The sequence below is a fragment of the Pleurodeles waltl genome, chromosome 12, assembly GCF_031143425.1.
Source record: "Pleurodeles waltl isolate 20211129_DDA chromosome 12, aPleWal1.hap1.20221129, whole genome shotgun sequence".
In the NCBI taxonomy this organism is placed as follows: Eukaryota; Metazoa; Chordata; class Amphibia; order Caudata; family Salamandridae; genus Pleurodeles; species Pleurodeles waltl.
The window spans coordinates 581,423,570-581,446,617 of NC_090451.1; the positions used below are offsets into that span (position 1 = coordinate 581,423,570).

A 23,048-nucleotide genomic window follows, 5' to 3' on the forward strand; every position below is an offset into this window, starting at 1 on the left:
GAGACCCTAAATAGCCAGGAAAGGAGGTTTGGCTACCAAGGAAGGAGGATTGGCTACCAAGAGAGGTAAGAGCCTATCAGAAGGAGCCTCTGACGTCACCTGCTGGCACTGGCCACTCAGGGCAGTCCAGTGTGCCACAGACACCTCTGTTTCCAAGATGGCAGAGGTCTGGGACACATTGGAGGAGCTCTGGGCACCTCCCCTGGGAGGTGCAGGTCAGGGGAGTGGTCACTCCCCTTTCCTTTGTCCAATTTCGCACCAAAGCAGTGCTGGGGGCTCCCTAAACCGGTGTAGACTGGCTTATGCAGAGATGGGGAGCATCTGTGCCCATCAAAACATTTCCAGAGGCTGGGGGAGGCTACTCCTCCCCAGCCTTCACACCTGTTTCCAAAGGGTGAGGAAATCCTTTGTTCTGCCTTCCTGGGCCAGGGCTGCCTGGACCCCAGGAGGGCAGAAACCTGTCTGAGGGGTTGGCAGCAGCTGCAGTCGAGACCCCGGAAGGCAGTTTGGCAGTACCCGGGTACTGTGCTAGAGACCCGGGGGATCATGGAATTGTCTCCCCAATACCAGAATGGTATCGGGGTGACAATTCCATGATCTTAGACATGTTACATGGCCATGTTCGGAGTTACCATTGTGACGCTATACATAGGTAGTGACCTATGTATAGTGCACACGTGTAATGGTGTCCCCACACTCACAAAGTCCGGGGAATTTGCCCTGAACGATGTGGGGGCACCTTGGCTAGTGCCAGGTTGCCCACACACTAAGTAACTTTGCACCCAACCTTTATCAGGTGAAGGTTAGACATATAGGTGATTTATAAGTTACTTAAGTGCAGTGGTAAATGGCTGTGAAATAACGTGGACGTTATTTCACGCAGGCTGCACTGGCAGGCCTGTGTAAGAATTGTCAGAGCTCCCTATGGGTGGCAAAAGAAATGCTGCAGCCCATAGGGATCTCCTGGAACCCCAATACCCTGGGTACCTCAGTACCATATACAAGGGAATTATATGGGTGCACCAGTATGCCAATGTGAATTGGTAAATTTAGTCACTAGCCTGTTTATGAGAACTTTGGAAAGCAGAGAGAGCATAACCACTGACGTTCTGCTTAGAAGAGCCTCAGTGAGACAGTTAGGCACTACACAGGGAACACATATAGGCCACAATCTTATGAGCACTGGGTTCCTGGCTAGCAGGATCCCAGTGACACATAACAAACACACTGACAACATAGGGTTTTCACTATGGGCATTGGGCCTTGGCTAGCAGGATCCCAGTGAGACAGTGAAAACACCCTGACATATACTCACAAACAAGCCAAAAGTGGGGGTAACAAGGCTAGAAAGAGGCTACCTTCCTACAGTTGGTACATAATAAACCAGAAAGGGGAGGTGCACAGCTATGTGGTGGTTATGTTTTCAAGATCCACAAATGTGTCATTTGGTAAGCATCTCCCATAGTTTTTAACTCAGCCTGATGAAGAAGTTTAAGTGCCATATCTTCCTGTGTAGGTGAAGTCTCTGGGTGATGTAGCAGGGGGAGTGCTGGAACATATAATGGAAGTTTCCCTACCAATCGCCCCAGCATCCGCCAGGCATGTGTAGTGCAGTTTATAGTGGGGATCTCAGAAGGTTAGATGTCAACACATGGGTGTGGTAAAAGAGCCTGGATAGGAATAGGAGCAGCAGCGTCCTGTTCGACCGTGACATGCAGTATATACGCATGGTCCAGATACCAATAATGCACGAAATGAGCCTGCACACATACATAGTATAAATAAAAATCAGGTGAGTTGAATCCTCCTATTTCATATGGCAGAGTGAGAATATTCCAACTGATTCTGGGCTATTTTCTTGCTCACTTCAGATCCAGCAGTAGGGACCAGAGTCACTTGAAAAAATGGCATGGCTAGGTCTATGGGAAGTTGACAAATAGATACAGAATCTTCGGCAGCACCACCATCTTTAGTGTTGCTATTCTGTCTGCCAGAGACAGAGGTACGTGTGCCAAGCGTGATATGTGATGTTCCAGTTTTGAGAATGCTATGCCATATTTATGTTGAATCACCAATTCTGGATCCCTGTGGATACAAACCCTAAGGTAGTTAACCGGGTCAGTGTCCCTCATCAGCTAGAATTTAATGGGACATTGCAGGGTGTCTTGTGTGAGTGGGAGTATAATAGACTAGGATCAGTTGATGCGCAGCCCTGTGTAATACTCAAATCTGATGTAGTCCAGGTTTATCAGGGAAAGGTGCACTGAGGAGTCCCTTAAGTACAGCACCATATTGTCTGCGTATAATAAGATACCCAGTGGTCACAAGCTAAACCTCAGTGCCACAACAGCATGTCTTTGGTGAATAACGCAAGCCAGGGGTTCCAAGGTGATGGAAGACAGCATGAGTAACAATGGGCATCCCTGCCGCGCGCCCCTGCCTACTGGGAAATTAGTTGAGGTATGCCCATTCATGTGCACTTGTGCCATTGACATTGTATATAAAAGGCAGACCCAACCTAGGAATTCTTCCGGCACACCCATGTGGCCCACTACGGTCAACATATTCTCCTATATAATGGAGTTGAATGCTTTAGCCACTTCTAATAACTCGACCGCCTCTTGCATAGAGGGGTCTAGGTGATGTAGCAGAGCAAAAGTGATGCAGAAGTTATGTGCAGTGGACGAAGACGGGATGAAATCGGATTGGTCTGGTAGAGATTTTTGCTAATATTTTGGCATCTATATTTATAAGAGAAATCTGCCTTTAGGACTCCCAAAGATTCAGAGGGCTTGTCTGGCTTCAACACAGTCACTAATAATGGATGGAGGAACTATTTTTCTTTAGTTTGCTTCTTCGTACATAGCATGAAGATGTGTGGCTAACAAGTCAGCGTATTCTTTATAAAAGTCCCATGCCAATCCATCCACTCCAGGCACCTTCCCGTTGGGGATGGACTTCATTGATTCTTTAACATCCTCCACAGTGTTTGGTTGCCATAGATATTCACACTGACCTTGAGAAAGCAAATCCAAAGCAATATCAACTAGGTACTCTGCTACGTCTGACATAGAAGTTGTTGCCTTAGTCTTGGAAAGCTCAGTATAACATTTCTGCAATGCCATCAAAATAGAGGGTGTGTCATAACAGTCTTTATTTTCTGCCTCTGTAATCTTTAGTATGGATCCCTGACCCGCAAGTGTCTGCAATTTAAGTGCTAGGCTGTGACCCAACCATCCCCCTTGTCATATGTTTGCACCAGATGGAGTTTTGAGAGGAGTTGAGACTCCTGCTCTGCTATTTCCTGGAACTCTGTGAAGTACTCATGGATATTCGCAAGCGTAGGTGGCACCTGTCTGGTTGCTTAATCACTTTCTAGGGAATGGAGTTGGGCATGTAAAATATAGAGGCTACTCTGAAGTGTTTTAAGTACCCCAGCTTGTGTGCAGAGGCAAACCCCACAATCATTACTTTAAAACCCACCCATAGAGTGTCCTAGCCACCCACAGACCCCACATTCATAGCAAAGAAGTCTGTAATTGCCACTTGCACCCCTCCTGGAATGTTGCTTCTAGCCGTCCTGGCACCCGGAAGCACCACTTGAAAGGGGCAGGAGCCGCATGCAGCAGCAAGAGGTTGGGTGTCACTGGGGAGTGATTTGACAAGGTTTTGGGTAGATACTCAGCCTCCACCATCCATGGGCTAGCCTCCTGCAAAATCAACCAATAGTCTAATTAGGACCATGCCCTATGTACCAAAAACATGAAGGTGCCCTCTCTTTGTCCTGGGTGCCAGAGACGCCACGCATCCACCAGACCATGTTCCTCTATATTATCCGACAAAACAGTGGCCATCTTCTTGCTGTAGCCAGCTGCAAGGGTGGACCTATCTAGTTTGGCATATAAACAAATGTTCATGTCTCCACCCCACAATATAGCAACGCCACACTGAAGTAAAATAGTTGAGATCATCAACATTAGGTGCATCGGTGTTGACTAAAGTGAGATGGGTGCCATAAAGACACCCCTGAACAATGGTCAGTCAACCCTGATCATCTATGAGGGACCACAAATGGCACTCCATGCTTAATTTATATGAGAAAGCCGAAGCATATGTTGAACAGAACAAGGCCAAGCCATGTCCTGCCCAGCAGGTACCCACAGTTTTTCTGTACTCTATGTTAAATGAGACTCTTTGAGGAGTGCAATATGTATTTCATGCTGGTCTTGGTAGTTGAGGACCAGCCTGGTCTTGTGGGAATTGTTAAGCCTACATACAAGAAACTAGGTTTACCTGACCTCCCGTTCCAACCATCACAGTGGTGCCATTATTATAATATCAATGGGGGATATAAGCGGTGCAATAACAGAGAACATAAACATCCCCACTTCTGCATTGGAACATTGCTAAAGATGTTCTCTCGTAAAGTAGGCAAATGCATTCTCAGTAACAAAAAATGAACAAAGGAAGTTAAAGTGATACTACGTAACCAAACCATTTGGGGTGCTTCCAGTTGGGTGGGGAGGTGTTTCACCAGGCTCCCAGTTCCTCAGGGTGACCGAAGGTGGTCAGGAAATTATATCATCTCACCATCGGTACCTAAATTGGCACATTACGAAGGACACTCCATCCCCCCTCAGAGCTTAATGGTAACCCATAGTCACTATGCAGTTCTGTACAGGTTTCTACAGATGACCTATATGTCCCGATGTCAGTTCAATGGTTTAAATATCTTTATGCTCCACTGAGTCATCTATGGGTCTATAACATTTACATGGTGTTACAGTTTGTAGAAAGTTCTTCGCCTCCTTCGGGGTAGGGAAAGGTGTTGTTTTCCTTTATACTCCACCTGGAGTCTCGCCAGGTACAGCATAGCATAGATCGGCACGGCTCTCTGGAACTGCTTTTTTACAGAGAGGAATTCATGTCAGGCCACCTGAACAGCAACTATGAAGTCAGTGTAGAATGCTATCTGGTTCCCCTGATAGCTGATGGCTTGTTTATCATGCGTGAGTCAGAGTATGGTGTCAGTTACAGTTAACAGCCAGGCAATAATCAGTCTGGGCGTTGCACCCGAGGGGGGTTGCTCCATGAGCAAATGGTGAACACGTTCCACTACGAGCAGCTGAGACAGAGCTTCAGTGTACCGAAATCAGTGTGCTCTCCACATATGTCTCCATCTGTCCTATATCAGTCGATTCAAGCACACCAGTGATTCGTAAATTGTTATGCCGTGATTGTGCGTTCAAATCCTCTTTCTTTGTTTGAATGAGTTTTGAGCACCTTTTCCGTATTGAGGCATTTTGTGTGAATAGTTTGGAGGTCATCCTCCATCGTCAAGATTCTTTGTTCTGCCTCTGTGATGCTCGTGGACTGTTGATCTTATTTGGTAGATATTCGATCCATATGGAGATTGAGAGTGCATTTTCCCATCGATAAACTGTAGACTGGTTTGCATTGCTAGCACGGTTTTCCCCAGTGATGATGTACCAGCAACTCCCACTGCCTGCTCACTATAGGGTATGACACTCTGTGAGGCCCTGGAGGAATTCCTAGTTTCAACATTCAAGTGAAATTGACCTTTGTCCACTTTCCCCATCTTGTCCATCAACTATGATTCTCTCTGGAGGTTCTCTGTGATGCCCAGTTCTTTCTGATCTTGTGCCCCAAGCAGTGGAGCTATATGGCTGTTTCCATGCAATTGTGCGGGGAGTAACATATCCAGTAGTGTCCGCACTCCCATGTCAGGTGTCCATGTCCTGTGTCCAATACCCCCCTTGAATCAGCAATTGTGTAGAGTGCATGCACCAGTGGTGTTAGGTCTGTGCATACAGCATACAGAGGCACAGCTCTGTCTGAACAGTTACATATCAGGTCTGATGATCAGTGCCCATGGATCCCTAGTGCTCTCCCTTCCTGATATAGGCCGTCACACCCAGAGGCCCTAAGGGTGATGGCAGTTCACAGCCCAGTGGTAGATGTACGTGGATCTTAATGCGCAGATGGCCAAGTACTATGGGGTAGGGTCAGGGCGCCCTGCGGTGTGCAGTTCCAGCTTCTACCTAATGGCTGTGTGCCAATATCTCCCACCATCTCACATAGGCTCTCTCAGACCTCTGACACAGGATGATATATCTTCTCGTCTCTCTTGCAAGCGAGGTGCAATGCCATATATTGAGCGAAGCATGGGCCCTCCTGTCTCTCACACTACTAGGCCCTGTGCTCATCAATGTCCATCAATCCGCTGGGGGGCAACGCGATTCCACAGCACTGCAAATGAAACTGCATGAGCCACTGCTGTTGCTTGGCATGCGGCACCCACCGTATAGTCAAGGACCCTGTTCGACCCACCCTCGACACGCGGTGCTGTCCAAACTCTCCCCTATTCACGGGGGCTGCAGCAGTCTAGTCCTTTCCCGCCTTCCAGTGGGAGCTGCAGCAGTCCTGAAGGAGACAACTTGCACTGACTCTGGGTCACGCAGTCCTCCCAGACCAAGATGGCAGGTATTCCACCTCAGTGAGATGGTCCGCAGCCTTGCGATGTGCAGCAGGTGTCTCTCAGCACAGGCCACCATCTGATGCTTTCTGCTGTATCATCATTGTCTGCACTACCGCAGGCTTCTGCATTTCTTTTGATGGCAGCTGGGCCTCATCACAGGGTGCAGGTGTCCGCAGCTGCACTTACTGGATTGGCGCCTCATTTCACCACAGCCACGCCCACAGAGGGTTGATGTCAGGCTGCAGCTTAGCAGGCTGCACAGGTCTCAGCCTTCCAGCACTCCACCTCTGACATGCTGTCTGTCGGCCAGCGTAAGCTCGGCTGCAACGGCCTCGCCGTTCCCTCTTATATCTCTCTGCCAGCAGCCCACAGAGCCCAGCTGTGGCGTCCATAGCAATAATTATTTAATTAGGCTACTGATGGGTGGATTTAGGTCAGATTAACAACCCTGAGTTGCACTACAGTGCGGCCATCTTGCTTTGGCTCCCAGCCATGCTAAGGATGTTATAGTTAAGAAATAGAATTTAAAAAGCTTACAATTTCACAAAACAATGGTTACATGGAGGTTATAATTAGGTACTGAATTTATCCGCACAAAACCAAAGCAATTCAGCAGTTGTAGTTATCAGCCCTAACTATAACTTACACCCCTGCAATGCACTACTTATAACCACACATAGTACACCACTCATGACATGGTCAGTGACATCACTGATGACATCTACCATTCTGTATAAGTGTGTAAAGAACACGGAAGGTAATTAGTATTCTTCCTAATTTCAATTTCCAGTTTGCCCAGGAGTGGTGGTGGAACAGACCCCTTCCTTTAAAGTTGATTAAGCCCAATGGAGGACCCTCCTTTTTTCTAATACTATTTTGCTCCAGGGAGGTAGTGGTTCCCGGGAGAACAGGGGGCCTGCATACTATACGTGGGACCCCCCTATGAATGTAAAAGTATTATGTCCCAGGAAGGTGTTGGTACCAGGGCAAAGAGGTGCCACATGTTCCCTGGTTACTTAATTAGCATAGTCCTTGTGCGGTGGTGCTTCATGGGGCTTTTAAAAACCCTAGGATTTATGCCCCATGCACCTCCCTCCTTTTTTGTCCCAAAATGCCCCTGGGACTGGGCCCAGCCGGGGGAAATATTACAGAGAAACACAGGAGAATGCATTTGTTTTTCTTTTCTAATCAAAGCAAAATATGCAGATGTGCCATGATTTTTGCAGTGATTTTAAAAATAAAATAATTTTAAGCCTTGGGGGTTCTCAGGGGGACCCCTGCATAAAGCCTAGAGGGTTATAGTTAAGGTACCCTGCCCCCCTTTTTTTACCTTTCTCTTTGAGACTCGACTGAAGCCAAGTCTCAAAATGGCTGCCAACACTTCCCAGTTCAAGTGTTGGTAGCCAATCAGATCTCTGCACAATCTGGAGTATTTGTGAAGCCCTTGTGCCTCCAGATATACACATTTGGATATCTTTTAATAGTTCAAAAACTAGTGTATGGATTTACATCAAATAACAAAAAGCACTCTTTCTCGACCAAGAGCTACCTTTCTGCTAAATTTGGTTTAATTCCGCCCAGCAGTTCCGGCTGTAGCAGTGTTCAAAATCCCTAAGGGAATTAAAATAGGAAACACACTTTTATTGACCCCCCTTTTTCTTGGCCCACTCTTGAAGGATCACCCTGAAACTTTCCATGCACAACAATACCCTCAGACATACTTTTGGGGAAAATGTTATGAGGATTCGTCAAGTGGCGTCAAAGATATAGCTAAGTCAAAAAACGATTTTTCAATGGAAACAAGGTCTTAACTATAACTACCTACTGGTGACCCCCAGTAGGTAAAATGTATTTATATATATATTCATCCCTGAGATAGAGTGTGCATTATTAGTGTGGTTGGTTTAAGATGTTAATTTGCAGATAGACTTGTCAAACAACATTCTGATAATGTCTCAAAATATATAAACATATTTACAGTAGAAATATGCTCAATGGTAGAGAATCACTCAAAACACAACAGAAAATAAAACAGTAGTGATAGACAACACTGTCACAAAATGAGGGCCCTGGCTATAAACAATAGATGGCAATTGAACTCACTAGAGGATCACAATTTCAGAACACTTCGAGAAATGTAGAGAGCTCTGCTCTGTCTATGGACATCTTCCCATGGTAGAGTATAGTGAACTTTTCCGTAAGTTTATCCCAGGGAGATCTCTGCCCCGCTGTGGAATCTCCTCATGGTAAAATGTAGAAAAAAACAAAAAGTTATTTAAACTTGGGAAAGCATTAGTAAATATTAGTAAAATATTTTATGTTCAATATTACTTTAGATTATTTATTTATTTTCAATGCAGCTCCAAAGAATGAGATGGTACAGCTTTACTAGATTAATTTTGAATACAAAATAAATTAATTTAAATATATTAAATTAAATTAAAAAAAAATTCTCAAACGTAAATGTAAAAATAAACTGCAAACCAAAGTAAAGATTTTTTTATCATGCATTAATAATTATTGAAGGTGGTGGACAGAATTATTTAAAATTAAATAATTAGATTTTATTAAAATTTAATTTTACGTTAAATTTGAATAAAAAGGGGGTTTGAAATATTTCATATTTGAATAACAAATGTATCATTTTTGTATTTTTTTACATTCAGTTATATATATATTTATGTTTAACTTTTTTAAATAAGTTAAATTAATTTAACATTACTTTAACATGATTTCCCATTGGGGTTTATTTTTAATTTGGGTGGCTTATCAGTACCAGTGGTTGGCCTTGTGTGGTGCTGGACTTAATTCAGCTCTGAGCTGGAGTAATTTACTACTGTTACGGATGCCATTTTTGGTCTTGTCTACGACAGCGCATGTGCTGTTGCCTGTGAGATACTTGATTACGTACAGGGTGTTTAGAGCCAGCACATTGTGTGCTATTAATTAGCTTCATTGTCAGTCAGAGATTGCTCACTTTTGCTTGGCTTTGGAATGTCATATCATACCTCACAATGACACACAATACCATTATAGGCCATATCATACTGGGCCATACCAGGCCATACCATACCATATTATGCTATGACAAGTCATCCATACTATACTATGACAGGTCATACCATACCCTACTATACAATGATAGGCCACACCATACCATACCATGATACCATACTGTACTGTGTCGTGATATGCCACACCATACAATCACAGGCCATTCCATACCATATCATAACATCCTATACCATCACAAGACATACCATACCATATCATGCAAAGACAGGTTACACCATACCATACTATATAATGATAGGCTATACCATACCATAACAGACACATACACTGGAATAATAATAGTGTTGCTGCACATGTAGTGCAAGCTCTTTTTGTTTCTATCCTCCCTTGCTCTGGCTCCTTCAGAGGCAACCATATGTACTGCTAATGATACAAGTCTCAAAGGTACTGAGTCGGCCTCTAAGAATTACTAAATTATGACTATGCCCTTGTTTAAATACTTAATGAAATGGTAGCATATTGAGGAGCAATGTCTGGTGTACTGTTTAAAAATGCCAATAATATGTTTGTTTTTTAAATGAAGTGTCAGCATTATCATGAGAGGCTGTTCCCTCATTTACATGGGCGTGTGGTCCCATGTAAATAAGGAGATCTCTTTGCCTCTACCCCCGCACTGTATTATAGATGTGGACACATACCCAAACAGGCCTTCCTTAGGAGGTGCACTCACAGTTCAACACATTTAGGTGGTGCAGTGTCAGTGAGCTTCCTGAAGGCAGCCCTCTGGAAGTTTTAAAGGTGACACCGTGGACCCCCTAGACATCCCCCTTTATCCTGCAAGGGAATCGCTCTCCTCTCGTCAATCATTGCTTCAAAGCAAATTTCACCGAGTACACTGCCCTGGGGCAGCCCAAGTGTGCAGCTTCCCTGGGGACAGCGTATTCATTGTAATAGTGTGTACTTTCTCTGTTTGCACCTGGCACACCTTTGGATTGGTGCGCCATGGCACAAACAGGGAAAGTGTGCCCTATTCATAATACGGCCCCTGGTGAATAAACGATATGCCTCAAGGTAAGGGGAAAAAGCCCATAAGAAAAGAGACAACATGCGCGAAATCGGTGTGTTAAATCTGATTCCGCATGTTATGCACCATTTCCTTTTAAGAAAAAGCAGAATAAGAGGTGTGTACCACACCTGGTAAATACCAAACCTTAATCTGATAAACTTGTAATGAGGGCCTAGGTATTCATCTTGGAACAATAACATGAGATCTAAATTTGCCTGAGTAAAGAACAGGGCATAAATATGCTTTCTTACATTTTGCTTTAATTATTTTTTCAGTATGGACTGTATCAATCTAATTTTTGATGAATTTATTACTTAGGGGGTCATTATGACCCCGGCGGTTGGCGTTAATGTGGCGGTAGTACCGCCAACAGGCTGGCGGTACTTACCAATGTACCACTCCGACCGACATGCGGTAGCAGCCGCCGGGCTGGAGATAACCACCTCCAGCCCGGTGGCTGCCATTGTGCCGCCGGCGGTATTATGACCCTGCATGCCGCCGGCGGTATTATGACCCTGCATACCGCCATGGTTTTCGTGGCATTCGTAACGCCACGAAAACCATGGGGGTAGGCACTATCAGTGACAGGGAATTCTTTCCCTGTCACTGATAGGGGGCCTACCTTTGTAATTTTGTAATTTTGTTCCACTGTCTAAATCTGTTTCTGTCAGCTTCGAGCCCCTTATTGCCTATTCCCAGATTGCTCGTACCATGTAGTCCTCCAGCTCAGACTTGTTTACCTGGTATGCACCGGTGTCACGAGGGGTTGTCTCCCTAAATCAATAACATTCTGCTTTTGTTGGAATGCCTCTATATGTTTGATAAGAGGGAGCAGATAAACAAAATAAATGTTTGTATTTATAAATCTTAGTATGTTGTGTAACAGATGATTTCCATGATAGTAAAGAGCTTGTGGTTGAAAATTGCTTCAGTCACTCATTCAAGAATGTTAACATTTATTGTGAATACCCATATGGATTAGTGATTTATTAAGTGCTCTATGTATTTTCGTCACACAGTTTGTGTACCCACTAGCTAATAAACGAGTTTGCTTTGTTGTGTACTACATAGTTAGTCGCCTGCATTTGGATTATAAAATAAGAATTCTTCGAGGCCTTATACTTAACCTGTCAGGTGTGATGTCCTCATTTCCAATAAATGTAGAAAAGTGTGTCTATGTGAATCACCATGATTAATTGCTCGTTTTTGATTGTCTGTATCTTGTTGCACTCTTTATCTTTTCAGAAGGGATGTATTGATTACGTTCACCTCGGCTAACCATAATCTTCATTAGCAAGAATAAAACTAAGCTTATAACGTGTTTTATGTTTAGCTTCAGGAAAATGGGCAACAACATGTGCTGGACAATCCTCTAACAGAGTGAGAGGCTGTGACTCCCATGGCTGTGGACATTACAACGCTCCCAGGTACAGAGTAAAATAGGCTTTGTAGGGTGAGCACTGTGTATTTAGTACCTACCACTTCAAATATTTCCTGAGTATTAATATTTGTCAGAAACTGACAATCCTCAGCCTGGCGTTATACTAGCCTCATTAAGGGTCTTACACTATGTAGGTTTATTGGCTTGGTTAATGAGGGCATCCATTTCAGGAATGTCTTTTTGAATGTATGGGTCATCAGTTCAAATTTCGATAAGTACACTCGGCTTTTCATTCTTCTGATAACGATAAAGTGAGTACCACTGAGTTGGAATAGCAATAAACATCTGTTATGTAAGTGCCAACATACTCTTCAGGGAGAACATGCACTTTTACACACACACTATGTTGCTCAATACAGTGGCAATACTTCTCAGCAGGGTTACCACTCTTTTTGCGCAGCTTTCATGCCCATTGTTGTTAGAGAATGGAAGAGGATCCTGTGATAGCTCAGTGTGTTAACTGCTCACTGCTGATGTTTGAGTTGGAACAGATGGCTCCTGCTCAAGGTCAAGTTATCCCTTCATAATTCTAGAATGGAAAAAATGATTTAAATTTAGATTTTTTAATGATAATACAAACTAGTGCTGTTGAAGCTCAAAATGTGGACAATTAGCATCCATAAATTATTAGGGGAGACATATGGAGTTGCAGCATACACTAATCAATTGGTTTATCATTCTCATATTATTCCTCACATGCACATTAAATACATCACACTTACACTATCCACACACATCCTTGAATTGTGGACCTTATGTTTAGAACACATACAGCAATAGAAATCTAATAGTAAATTAATAAAATCCAGCTTCTGGATACTATGTAAATTGACATTAGGAGTGTGCTGTATTTAAGTATGTTTATCAGCAATTTAATAACGCTTCTCTCCTCTTCATCTCTTTAAAAGCCAACGCATTTGTACAGTTAACTGAAGGTTATGCAGTCATTTAGATTAAAGAGTAATGTTTGTCTCTGTTATCATTTTCCCCTGATAAATAGGTGGAATTGCTTGTCAGTCCATATTTTCACCTTTCAAAATAAAGCTACTAATATAAATGGTGAATGAAATGGCCTGAAATTAACTGCAACCTTTTAATTATATTTAAACACTTGCACGGGAAACCCAAATACAACATCCCAACATGTAAACTCCATTTTATTAACAAATGGACAGTCTGTGTTCTTGTTATCACACTTATATGCACATTCCAAAATCCCTTTTAATTGTAAACTTTAACATATAGGCCCTCATTCCGACCCTGGCGGTGGAGGGCAACGGAAGCACCGCCAACAGGCTGGCGGTGCTTCCAGGGCTATTCTGACCACGGCGGTAAAGCCGCGGTCAGAAAAGGGGAACTGGCGGTTTCCCGCCGGTTTTCCCCTGGCCCAGGGAATCCTCCATGGCGGCGCTGCTTGCAGCGCCGCCATGGGGATTCCGACCCCCTTCCCGCCAGCCTGTTCCTGGCGGTAAAACCCGCCAGGAACAGGATGGCGGGAACGGGTGTCGTGGGGCCACTGGGGGCCCCTGCACTGCCCATGCCACTGGCATGGGCAGTGCAGGGGCCCCCTAACAGGGCCCCACCATGATTTTCACTGTCTGCTATGCAGACAGTGAAAATTGCGACGGGTGCTACTGCACCCGTCGCACCCCTGCAACTCCGCCGGCTCCATTCGGAGCCGGCTTCCTCGTTGCAGGGGCTTTCCCGCTGGGCCGGCGGCCAATCTTCTGGAGATCGCCCGCCGGCCCAGCGGGAAAGTCAAAATGACCCCGCGGTGCGGTCTTTGGGCGGTTTCCGCCCGGCGGGCGGTGCCTGCCGCCCGCCGGACTCGGAATGAGCCCCATAATTCTCTACACACAAGAGAATCATAATCTCTCATGGGATATTTGAGAAGAATTTACAACTCGATAGTTAGAAATGCACAGGGAATCTGTAAATGAGCATATCCCCCTTTTGTGGAAATGACGTGGTTGTAAATGGTGTACTACTGAAACTTGGTGGGACCTTTTGTACCCTTATGTTAACGACATAAACTGTACGTATGTTTTATCTTTCACATTGGCCTACAAATAACTTCTTACACTGGACGTTGACTTGGCTGTCAGTCGTTCGCAGGAGCATACCACGTCTAAAAGCCCACGTTCCACAGTCTATTCCAGATTAGTTTTGTCACGAGTGTTGTTGCACGGAAAGTTGGCTTTCACTCATCTATCACACATCACAACTTGTATAATAGATAAAATACTCCTAATGTGTGGAAAAAAAGAATATAACTAGTTTTCTTGGAGTTACAGGACCTTTCACATTTACCTTGCTTTCAACCGCTTTGCAATGCTTTTTCAGGGAACTCAGAGGTGATTGACAGGATCCCTATGACTTATTTCAGGTGTACTTCATCCGTTATATCATGTTTGTTTATAATATCAGATTTCGTGTAAAACATGCTCTCTTTTACAAAAATAACATGACAAATGAACTGCACTTGACTTGTCTATACTTTTTACTCTGTGCATGTCTGTAGGGGAAGCAGACTTCACAAGGGAGTAGATGTCATCTGTAATGATGGATCTGTGGTCTATGCTCCATTCACTGGAACAAAGCAGGGACAGGCCAAGCCCTATGGAGATGGCAGTGTGATCGACAATGGCATTAAGATTTCTGGATCAGGTAACAATAAAGGAAAACCTTCCTTGAGTAGACAAGGGATTGTGCCACAACACATGGTGAAATTTAGATCATTTTAATATAGTCATCTTTATTGTCAACAAAGTATAACATAACATCTAATGTAAGGTTCGTTATGTAAGCAGTAGTGAAATTATCCATATAGGGGTGATACAAATACACTTAGGTACTGTTGGAAATTGGGTCTCTAGGTGGCAGAGGTATACACCCTTGTCCAAGTAGGGACCACAATCTTAGGGTAGGTCACACACAATCCAAATTATCCTGTGCCCACCCTCTGGTACCACCTTGGCAAATAGCAGGCTGGGTTAACTTAGAAGGCAATGTGTACAGTGTTGTTGTGCAATAATGCATACAGTAACACAATGAAAACACCACAAAAATTACTCCACGTCGTTTAGGAATATTGATAATAGTTATTTGAATAAAATAAGGCCAAAATGATAAAAGTTTAAAAGGCACAAGTTAAGATATCACTTTTTAAAGGTTTAAATGAGTCTCAATCCTTGAAAATCAGTTGTTTTATCCTTTTAACACACTGTACCTGGAATGAATCAAAAATAACAATGCATGGGGTCGCAGAGGGGGAGATGTGTAAAAAAATACGGTGCTGTTTCGGATTTTCCAGTGCAGCACAGATGCGTTGTTTCTTTCCATGCTACAAGGTGATGCGTTGATTTACAGGCACGCATCATTAATTCTGAAGAGATGCATTAAAAAATAAGGTGCCACATCGGCTTTTCCGTCATGGCACGGACGATGTGTCATTTCTTTTCACGCTGCAAGGGGATGCGTGGATTTCCAGGAGCGCAGCCTTGGTTCCTGTAGGAGGCTGGCCTAGCTTGTAGTGGGTACCAGAGGTACTTACACCTTGTGCCAGGTCCAGTTATCCCTTATTAGTGTAGAAGAGGTGTTTCTAGCAGCTTAGGCTGATAGAAGGTAGCTATGGCAAAGCATCTTAGGCTGAACTAGGAGACATGTAAAGCTCCTACTATACCACTGGTGTCATATGCACAATATCATAAGAAAACACAATACACAGAAGTACTAAAAATAAAGGTACTTTATTTTGATGACAATATGCCAAAAGTATCTCAGTGAGTACCCTCAGTATGAGGATAAGATATATACACAAGATATATGTACACAAACCAAAATTATGCTGGTAATAGCAAGAAAAGTAATGCAAGCAGTGTAAAATTACAGTAGATTGCAATAGGAGCACATAGGTATAGGGGCAACACAAACCATATAGTCCAAAAGTGGAATGCGAACCACGAATGGACCCCAAACCTATGTGAGTTTGTAGAGGGTCACTGGGACTGTACGAAAACAGTGAGGGTTTGAAAAATAGCCCACCCCAAGACCCTGAAAGGTAGGTGTAAAGTGCACCTACTACCCCCAGAGAACACAGAAGTCGTGATAGGGGGATTCTGCAGGAAGAACAAACACCAGCAATGCAACAACAGTGGATTTCCGGACCTGAGTACCTGTAAGACAAGGGGACCAAGTCCAATAGTCGCGACAGTGTCGATAGTGGGCAGGAGCCCAGGAAATGCCAGCTGAGGGTGTAAGGAAGCTGCCACCTGTTGGAAGAAGCTTGGAGTTCTGCAAGAAAGAAGAGGACGAGGAACTTCTCCTTTGGAGGATGGATGTCCCACGTTGCGATGAAGCTTGCAGAGCTCTTCCCACGCAGAAAGACAGCAAACAAGCCTTGCTAGCTGCAAGGGTCACAGTAGAGGTTTTTGGGTGCTGCTGTGGCCCAGGAGGGACCAGGATGTCGCCACTTGGAGGAGGAGACAGAGGGGGCGCCCAGCAAGTCAGGGAGCCCTCCAAAAAGCAGACAGCACCTGCAGAAATACCTGAACAGGCACTTAGAAGAAGAGTGAACCGGAGTCCATGCGAAGTCACAAAAGGGAGTCCCACGAAGCCGGTGGACAACTCAGAAGGTTGTGCACTGCAGGAAGGAGTGTCGGGGACCGAGGCTTGGCTGTGCATAAAGAAAATCCTGGAAGAGTGCACAGGAGCCGGAGCAGCTGCAAATCACGTGGTACCCAGCAATGCAGTCTAGCGTGAGGAGGCAAGGACTTACCTCCACCAAAATTGGACTGAAGAGTCACTGGATTGTGGGAGTCACTTGGACAGGGTTGCTGAGTTCCAGGGACCACGCGCGTCAGGCTGAGAGGGGACCCAGAGGACCAGTGAGGCAGTCTTTTGGTGCCTGCGGTTGCAGGGGGAAGATTCCGTCGACCCACAGGAGATTTCTTCAGAGCTCCTGGTGCAGAGAGGAGGCAGGCTACCCCCAGAGCATGCACCACCTGTAAACAGTCGAGAAAGCCGGCAGGATGAAGCGATACAAGGTTGCTAGTAGTCGTCTTGCTACTTTGTTGCGGTTTTGCAGGCGTCCTGAGCAGTCAGCGGTCGATCCTTTGGTAGAAGGTGAAGAGGGAGATGCAGAGGAACTCTGATGAGTTCTTGCATTCATTATCTAAAGAATTCCCCAAAGCAGAGACACTAAATAGCCAGAAAAGGAGGTTTGGCTACCAAGGAAGGAGGATTGGCTACCAAGAGAGGTAAGAGCCTATCAGAAGGAGCCTCTGACGTCACCTGCTTGCACTGGCCACTCAGAGCAGTCCAGTGTGCCACAGACACCTCTGTTTCCAAGATGGCAGAGGTCTGGGACACACAGGAGGAGCTCTGGGCACCTCCCCTGGGAGGTGCAGGTCAGGGGAGTGGTCACTCCCCTTTCCTTTGTCCAGTTTCGCGCCAGAGCAGGGCTCCCCACGCTAGACTGCATTGCTGGGTACCCCATGATTTGCAGCTGCTCCGGCTCCTGCGCACTCTTCCAGGATTTCCTTTGTGCACAGCCAAGCCTGGGTCCCCGACACTCTAACCTGCAGTGCACAACCTTCTGAGTTGTCCTCCGGCGTCGTGGGACTCCCTTTTGTGACTTTGCTTGCACTCCGGTTCACTCTTCTTCCAAGTGGCTTTTCAGGTACTTCTGCGGGTGCTGCCTGCTTCTGTGAGGGCTCCCTGACTTGCTGGGTACCCCCTCTATCTCCTCATCCATGTGGCGACATCCTGGTTCCTCCTGGGCCACAGCAGCATCCAAAAACCCTAACCACAACCCTTGCAGCTAGCAAGGATTGTTGCAGTCTTTCTGCGTGGGAACACCTCTGCAAGCTTCTTGACGACGTGGGACATCCATCCTGCAAAGAGGAAGTTCCTAGTCCTCTTCGTTCTTGCAAAACACCAAGCTTCTTCCATCCGGTGGCAGCTTCCTTGCACCCTCAGCTAGCATTTATTGGGCTCCTGCCCACTCTCGACACTGTCGCGACTCTTGGCCTTGGTCCCCTTGTCTTACAGGTACTCAGGTCCGGAAATCCACTGCATTACTGGTGTTGGTTTTCCTTGCAGAATCCCCCTATCACAACGTCTGCTCTCTGGGGGTTGTAGGTGCACTTTACACCTACCTTACAGGGTCTTGGGGTGGGCTATTTTTCTAACCCTCACTGTTTTCTTACAGTCCCATCGACCCTCTACAAGCTCACATAGGTTTGGGGTCCATTCGTGGTTCGCATTCCACTTTTGGAGTATATTGTTTATGTTGCCCCTATTCCTATGTGCTCCTATTGCAATCTACTGTAACTTTACATTGCTTGCATTACTTCCTTTTGCTATTACTTGCATAATTTTGGTTTGTGTACATATATCTTGTGTATATTTCCCATCCTCATACTGAGGGTATTCACTGAGATACTTTTGGCATGTTGTCATAAAAATAAAGTACCTTTATTTTTAGTATATCTGTGTATTGTGTTTTCATATGATATTGTGCATATGACACCAGTGGTATAGTAGGAGCTTTACATGTCTCCTAATTCAGCCTAAGCTGCTTTGCCATTGCTACCTTCTATCAGCCTAAGGTGCTAGAAACACCTCTTATACACTAATAAGGGATAACTGGACCTGGCACAAGGTGTAAGTACCTCTGGTACCCACTACAAAAGCCAGGCCAGTCTCCTACGGGCTGCCTGGACCCCAGGAGGGCAGAAACCTGTCTGAGGGGTTGGCAGCAGCAGCAGCTGCAGTGGAGAACCCGGAAAGGCAGTTTGGCTGTACCCGGGTACTGTGCTAGAGACCTGGGGGATCATGGAATTGTCCCCCCAATGCCAGAATGGCATTGGGGTGACAATTCCATAATCTTAGACATGTTACATGGCCATGTTTGGAGTTACCATTGTGACGCTGTACATAGGTAGTGACCTATGTACAGTGCACGCGTGTAATGGTGTCCCCGCACTCACAAAGTCCGGCGAGTTTGTCCTGAACTATGTGGGGACACCTTGGCTAGTGCCAGGGTGCCCACCCACTAAGTAACTTTTCACCCAACCTTCACCAGGTGAAGGTTAGACATATAGGTGACTTATAAATTACTTAAGTGCAGTGGTAAATGGCTGTGAAATAACATGGACGTTATTTCACTCAGGCTGCACTGGCAGGCCTGTGTAAGAATTGTCAGAGCTCCCTATGGGTGTCAAAAGAAATGCTGCAGCCCATAGGGATCTCCTGGAACCCCAATACCCTGGGTACCTCAGTACCATATACTAGGGAATTATATGGGTGTACCAGTGTGCCAATGAGAATTGGTAAATTTAGTCACTAGCCTGTTAGGGACAAATTTGGAAAGCAGAGAGAGCATAACCACTGAGGTTCTGGTTAGCAGAGCCTCAGTGAGACAGTTAGGCACTACACAGGGAACACATATAGGCCACAAACTTATGAGCACTGGGGTCCCGGCTAGCAGGGTCCCAATGACACATAACAAACATACTGACAACATAGGGTTTTCACTATGAGCATTGGGCCCTGGCTAGCAGGATCCCAGTGAGACAGTGAAAACACCCTGACATATACTCACAAACAGGCCAAAAGTGGGGGTAACAAGGCTAGAAAGAGGATACTTTCTCACAGTTCCTCACTGCGATGAAGGGATATTTTGATGCCTAGGGACGAATGTTTGAACATCCTTGACATACTAGTGAGAAGGAACAGGCTCTGCGTCAATCCGGTAGGTGATGTGGTGATTTTTCAGCCTCGAGGCAGGCGATGCGTCGATTTCTGCAGGAGTTGCGTACATTTTCTGATGCACATAGATTTTCTTTTCTTTGGTCTTTGTGGCCCTGAGACTTCAGAGCAGGAGGCAAGCTTAATCCAAACCCTTGGAGAGCACTTGTGAGGAAAGCAGAACCTTCCAGCAGAGTCAGGGGCCAGCAGGCAGAAGAGCACCAAGCAGGATAGTAGTCCTTTTCAGCAAAAGCAGTCCAGATGAGTCCGTTGGGCAGCCATGTAGTCTCTCTGACAGAGTCAAGGTGTAGACCCAGAAGTGTCCAATTTTAGAGGGTCACAGACCCAGTATGTGTACCCAAAAATCTATTTAAAGTGGAGGAAACTTCAAAGAGTGGTTTTTAAGTGCACAAGTTCCCCTTTCAACCCAACCCTGTCTGCCAGGATCCGTGTGGGTAGTTATCAGTCCTATCTGTGAGGGAAGGCCACTGGCCTTTGGAGTGTAGGAGAGAGCCCTTCCACCCTTCCTGCCCAGGGAGACCCATTCAGTATGCACATGAATGCAGATGTGACTGAGTGTCCTGTGTTAATGGCTGTCTGGGTATAATGGACAAGGGGAGCTGTCAACCAGCACAGATCAGATTAGGATTGGAGACAGGCTATAAGGCACAGATGGCAGTAAGTGCAGAGAAATGCCTACTTTCTAATAGTGGCATTTCTAAAATAGTAATATTAAATCCAACTTCACCAGTAAGCAAGATTTTCTAATAACATTCTGGCCCTACTAAATATGCCATGGCTACTTGTTTCAGATCAGAATCTACCACTTAAAAGTATGTAAGGGCAGTTCTAATGGTGGCCTATAAGACGAGCAAGCCTCACAGTAGCAAGAAACAAATTTGTGAGTTTTTCACTACCAGGACAAGTTAAACACATAAGTACATGTCCTGCATTTTACCTACAGCGCACCCTGCCCTAAAGGTTACTTAGGGCCTACCTTATGAGTTACTAATATGTAGAAAAAGGGGATCTTAAGGCTTGACAAGTAGTTTTAAATGCCAAGTCGAAGTGGCAGTGAAACTGCACACCCAGGCCTTGCAATGGCAGTCCTGAGACATGGGTAAAGGGCTACTTATGTGGGTGGGACAATCAGTGCTGCAGCCTCCCTAGTAGCATTTAATTTACAGGCCCTGGGCACCTATTGTGCTCTTTACAGGTAAAGTAAATATGCCAATTGGAAAGGAACCAATGTTAACATGTTTATCGGAGAAAGCACATGCACTTTAGCACTGGCCAGCAGTCATAAAGTGTGCAGAGTCCTAAACCCAGCAAAAACAGGGTCAGAAAAATGGAGGGAGGCAGGCAAAAAGTTGGGGGATGACCACCCTAAGGCTGTCAGGTCTAACGGGTACATTGCCATACATGCTCATTACAGCCTTTACAGTTTTGAATGCAGGGGTCATTTGTAAAGGCAGTCGCCCTGTTTACCAGTGTGGAGTTTTACCAGCTACTCAAGAAGGCAGACGTATTTTCAGAGTAAGCATTCTTGTACCTTTGTCACAACACAAAAATTGAAATTGCTCCTGCTACTTCAACAGTGCAGCAACCAGGCACTTAAATGATATTGAATTGGACAGAACTGCCTGACAGATTCAGGTCTACAAACAAGTCAATGAAGAGTCGGATATCTCTTGCCGTTAACCATGATAAAATGAATGATGGACAAAGCGGGTTAAACTACACTAATAGATCAATTTTAACATGCATCTTTCTGTAAAGTACACTAAGGGCCAGATGTAGGAAAGAAGCAAATTGCGACTTGCAATTTGCGAGTCCGTGCGACTCGCAAATTAGAAGTCGCAATTTGCTATGCAGAAAGGTGTCTCAGACACCTTTTGCGAGTCGCTATGGGGTCGCAAAGACCCACCTCATTAATATTAATGAGGTGGTGTAGGAGGCTGGACTGGCTTGTAGTGAGTACCAAGGGGTACTTGCACCTTGCACCAGGCCCAGTTATCCCTTATTAGTGTATACGGTGTCTAGCAGCTTAGGCTGATAGATAATGGTAGCTTAGCAGAGCAGCTTAGGCTGAACTAGGAGACGGGTGAAGCTACTACAGAACCACTTAGTGTCATATGCACAATATCATAAGAAAACACAATACACAGTTATACTAAAAATAAAGGTACTTTATTTTTATGACAATATGCCAAAGTATCTTAGAGTGTACCCTCAGTGAGAGGATAGGAAATATACACAAGATATATATATACACAATAGCAAAAATATGCAGTATAGTCTTAGAAAACAGAGCAAACAATGTATAGTTACAATAGGATGCCATGGGGAAACATAGGGATAGGGGCAACACAAACCATATACTCCAAAAGTGGAATGCGAACCACGAATGGACCCCAAACCTATGTGACCTTGTAGAGGGTCGCTGGGACTATTAGAAAATAGTGAGAGTTAGAAAAATAACCCTCCCCAAGACCCTGAAAAGTGAGTGCAAAGTGCACTAAAGTTCCCCTAAGGACAAAGAAGTCGTGTTAGAGGAATAATGCAGGAAAGACACAAACCAACAATGCAACAACTGTGGATTTAAAATCTAGGGTACCTGTGGAACAAGGGGACCAAGTCCAAAAGTCACAAGCAAGTCGGAGATGGGCATATGCCCAGGAAATGCCAGCTGTGGATGCAAAGAAGCTTCTACTGGACAGAAGAAGCTGAGGTTTCTGCAGGAACGAAAAGGGCTAGAGACTTCCCTTTTGGTGGACGGATCCTCTCGCCGTGGAGAGTCGTGCAGAAGTGTTTTCCCGCCGAAAGAACGCCAACAAGCCTTGCTAGCTGCAAATCGTGCGGTTAGCGTTTTTGGACGCTGCTGTGGCCCTGGAGGGACCAGGAGGTCGCAAATTGGACCAGGAGAGAGAGGGGACGTCGAGCAAGACAAGGAGCCCTCTCAGCAGCAGGTAGCAGCCGGAGAAGTGCCTGAAACAGGCACTATGAGGATGCGTGAAACGGTGCTCACCCGAAGTTACACAAAGGAGTCCCACGTCGCCGGAGACCAACTTAGAAAGTCGTGCAATGCAGGTTAGAGTGCTGTGGACCCAGGCTTGGCTGTGCACAAAGGATTTCCGCCGGAAGTGCACAGGGGCCGGAGTAGCTGCAAAAGTCGCGGTTCCCAGCAATGCAGCCCAGCGAGGTGAGGCAAGGACTTACCTCCACCAAACTTGGACTGAAGAGTCACTGGACTGTGGGGGTCACTTGGACAGAGT

The 23,048-nt window shown here is 45.3% G+C and overlaps 1 protein-coding gene across 1 annotated transcript in view; it reads left to right on the forward strand.

The window, feature by feature from the left end:
• LOC138267554 (uncharacterized) overlaps positions 1-23,048 on the forward strand; it is a 417,805-nt gene that overhangs the window by 376,008 nt on the left and 18,749 nt on the right. Inside the window, exons 6-7 of the mRNA XM_069216603.1 lie at positions 11,914-12,007; positions 14,543-14,688. Coding sequence (XP_069072704.1) covers positions 11,914-12,007; positions 14,543-14,688 — 240 coding nt within the window. The remainder of the gene's footprint in view (positions 1-11,913; positions 12,008-14,542; positions 14,689-23,048) is intronic.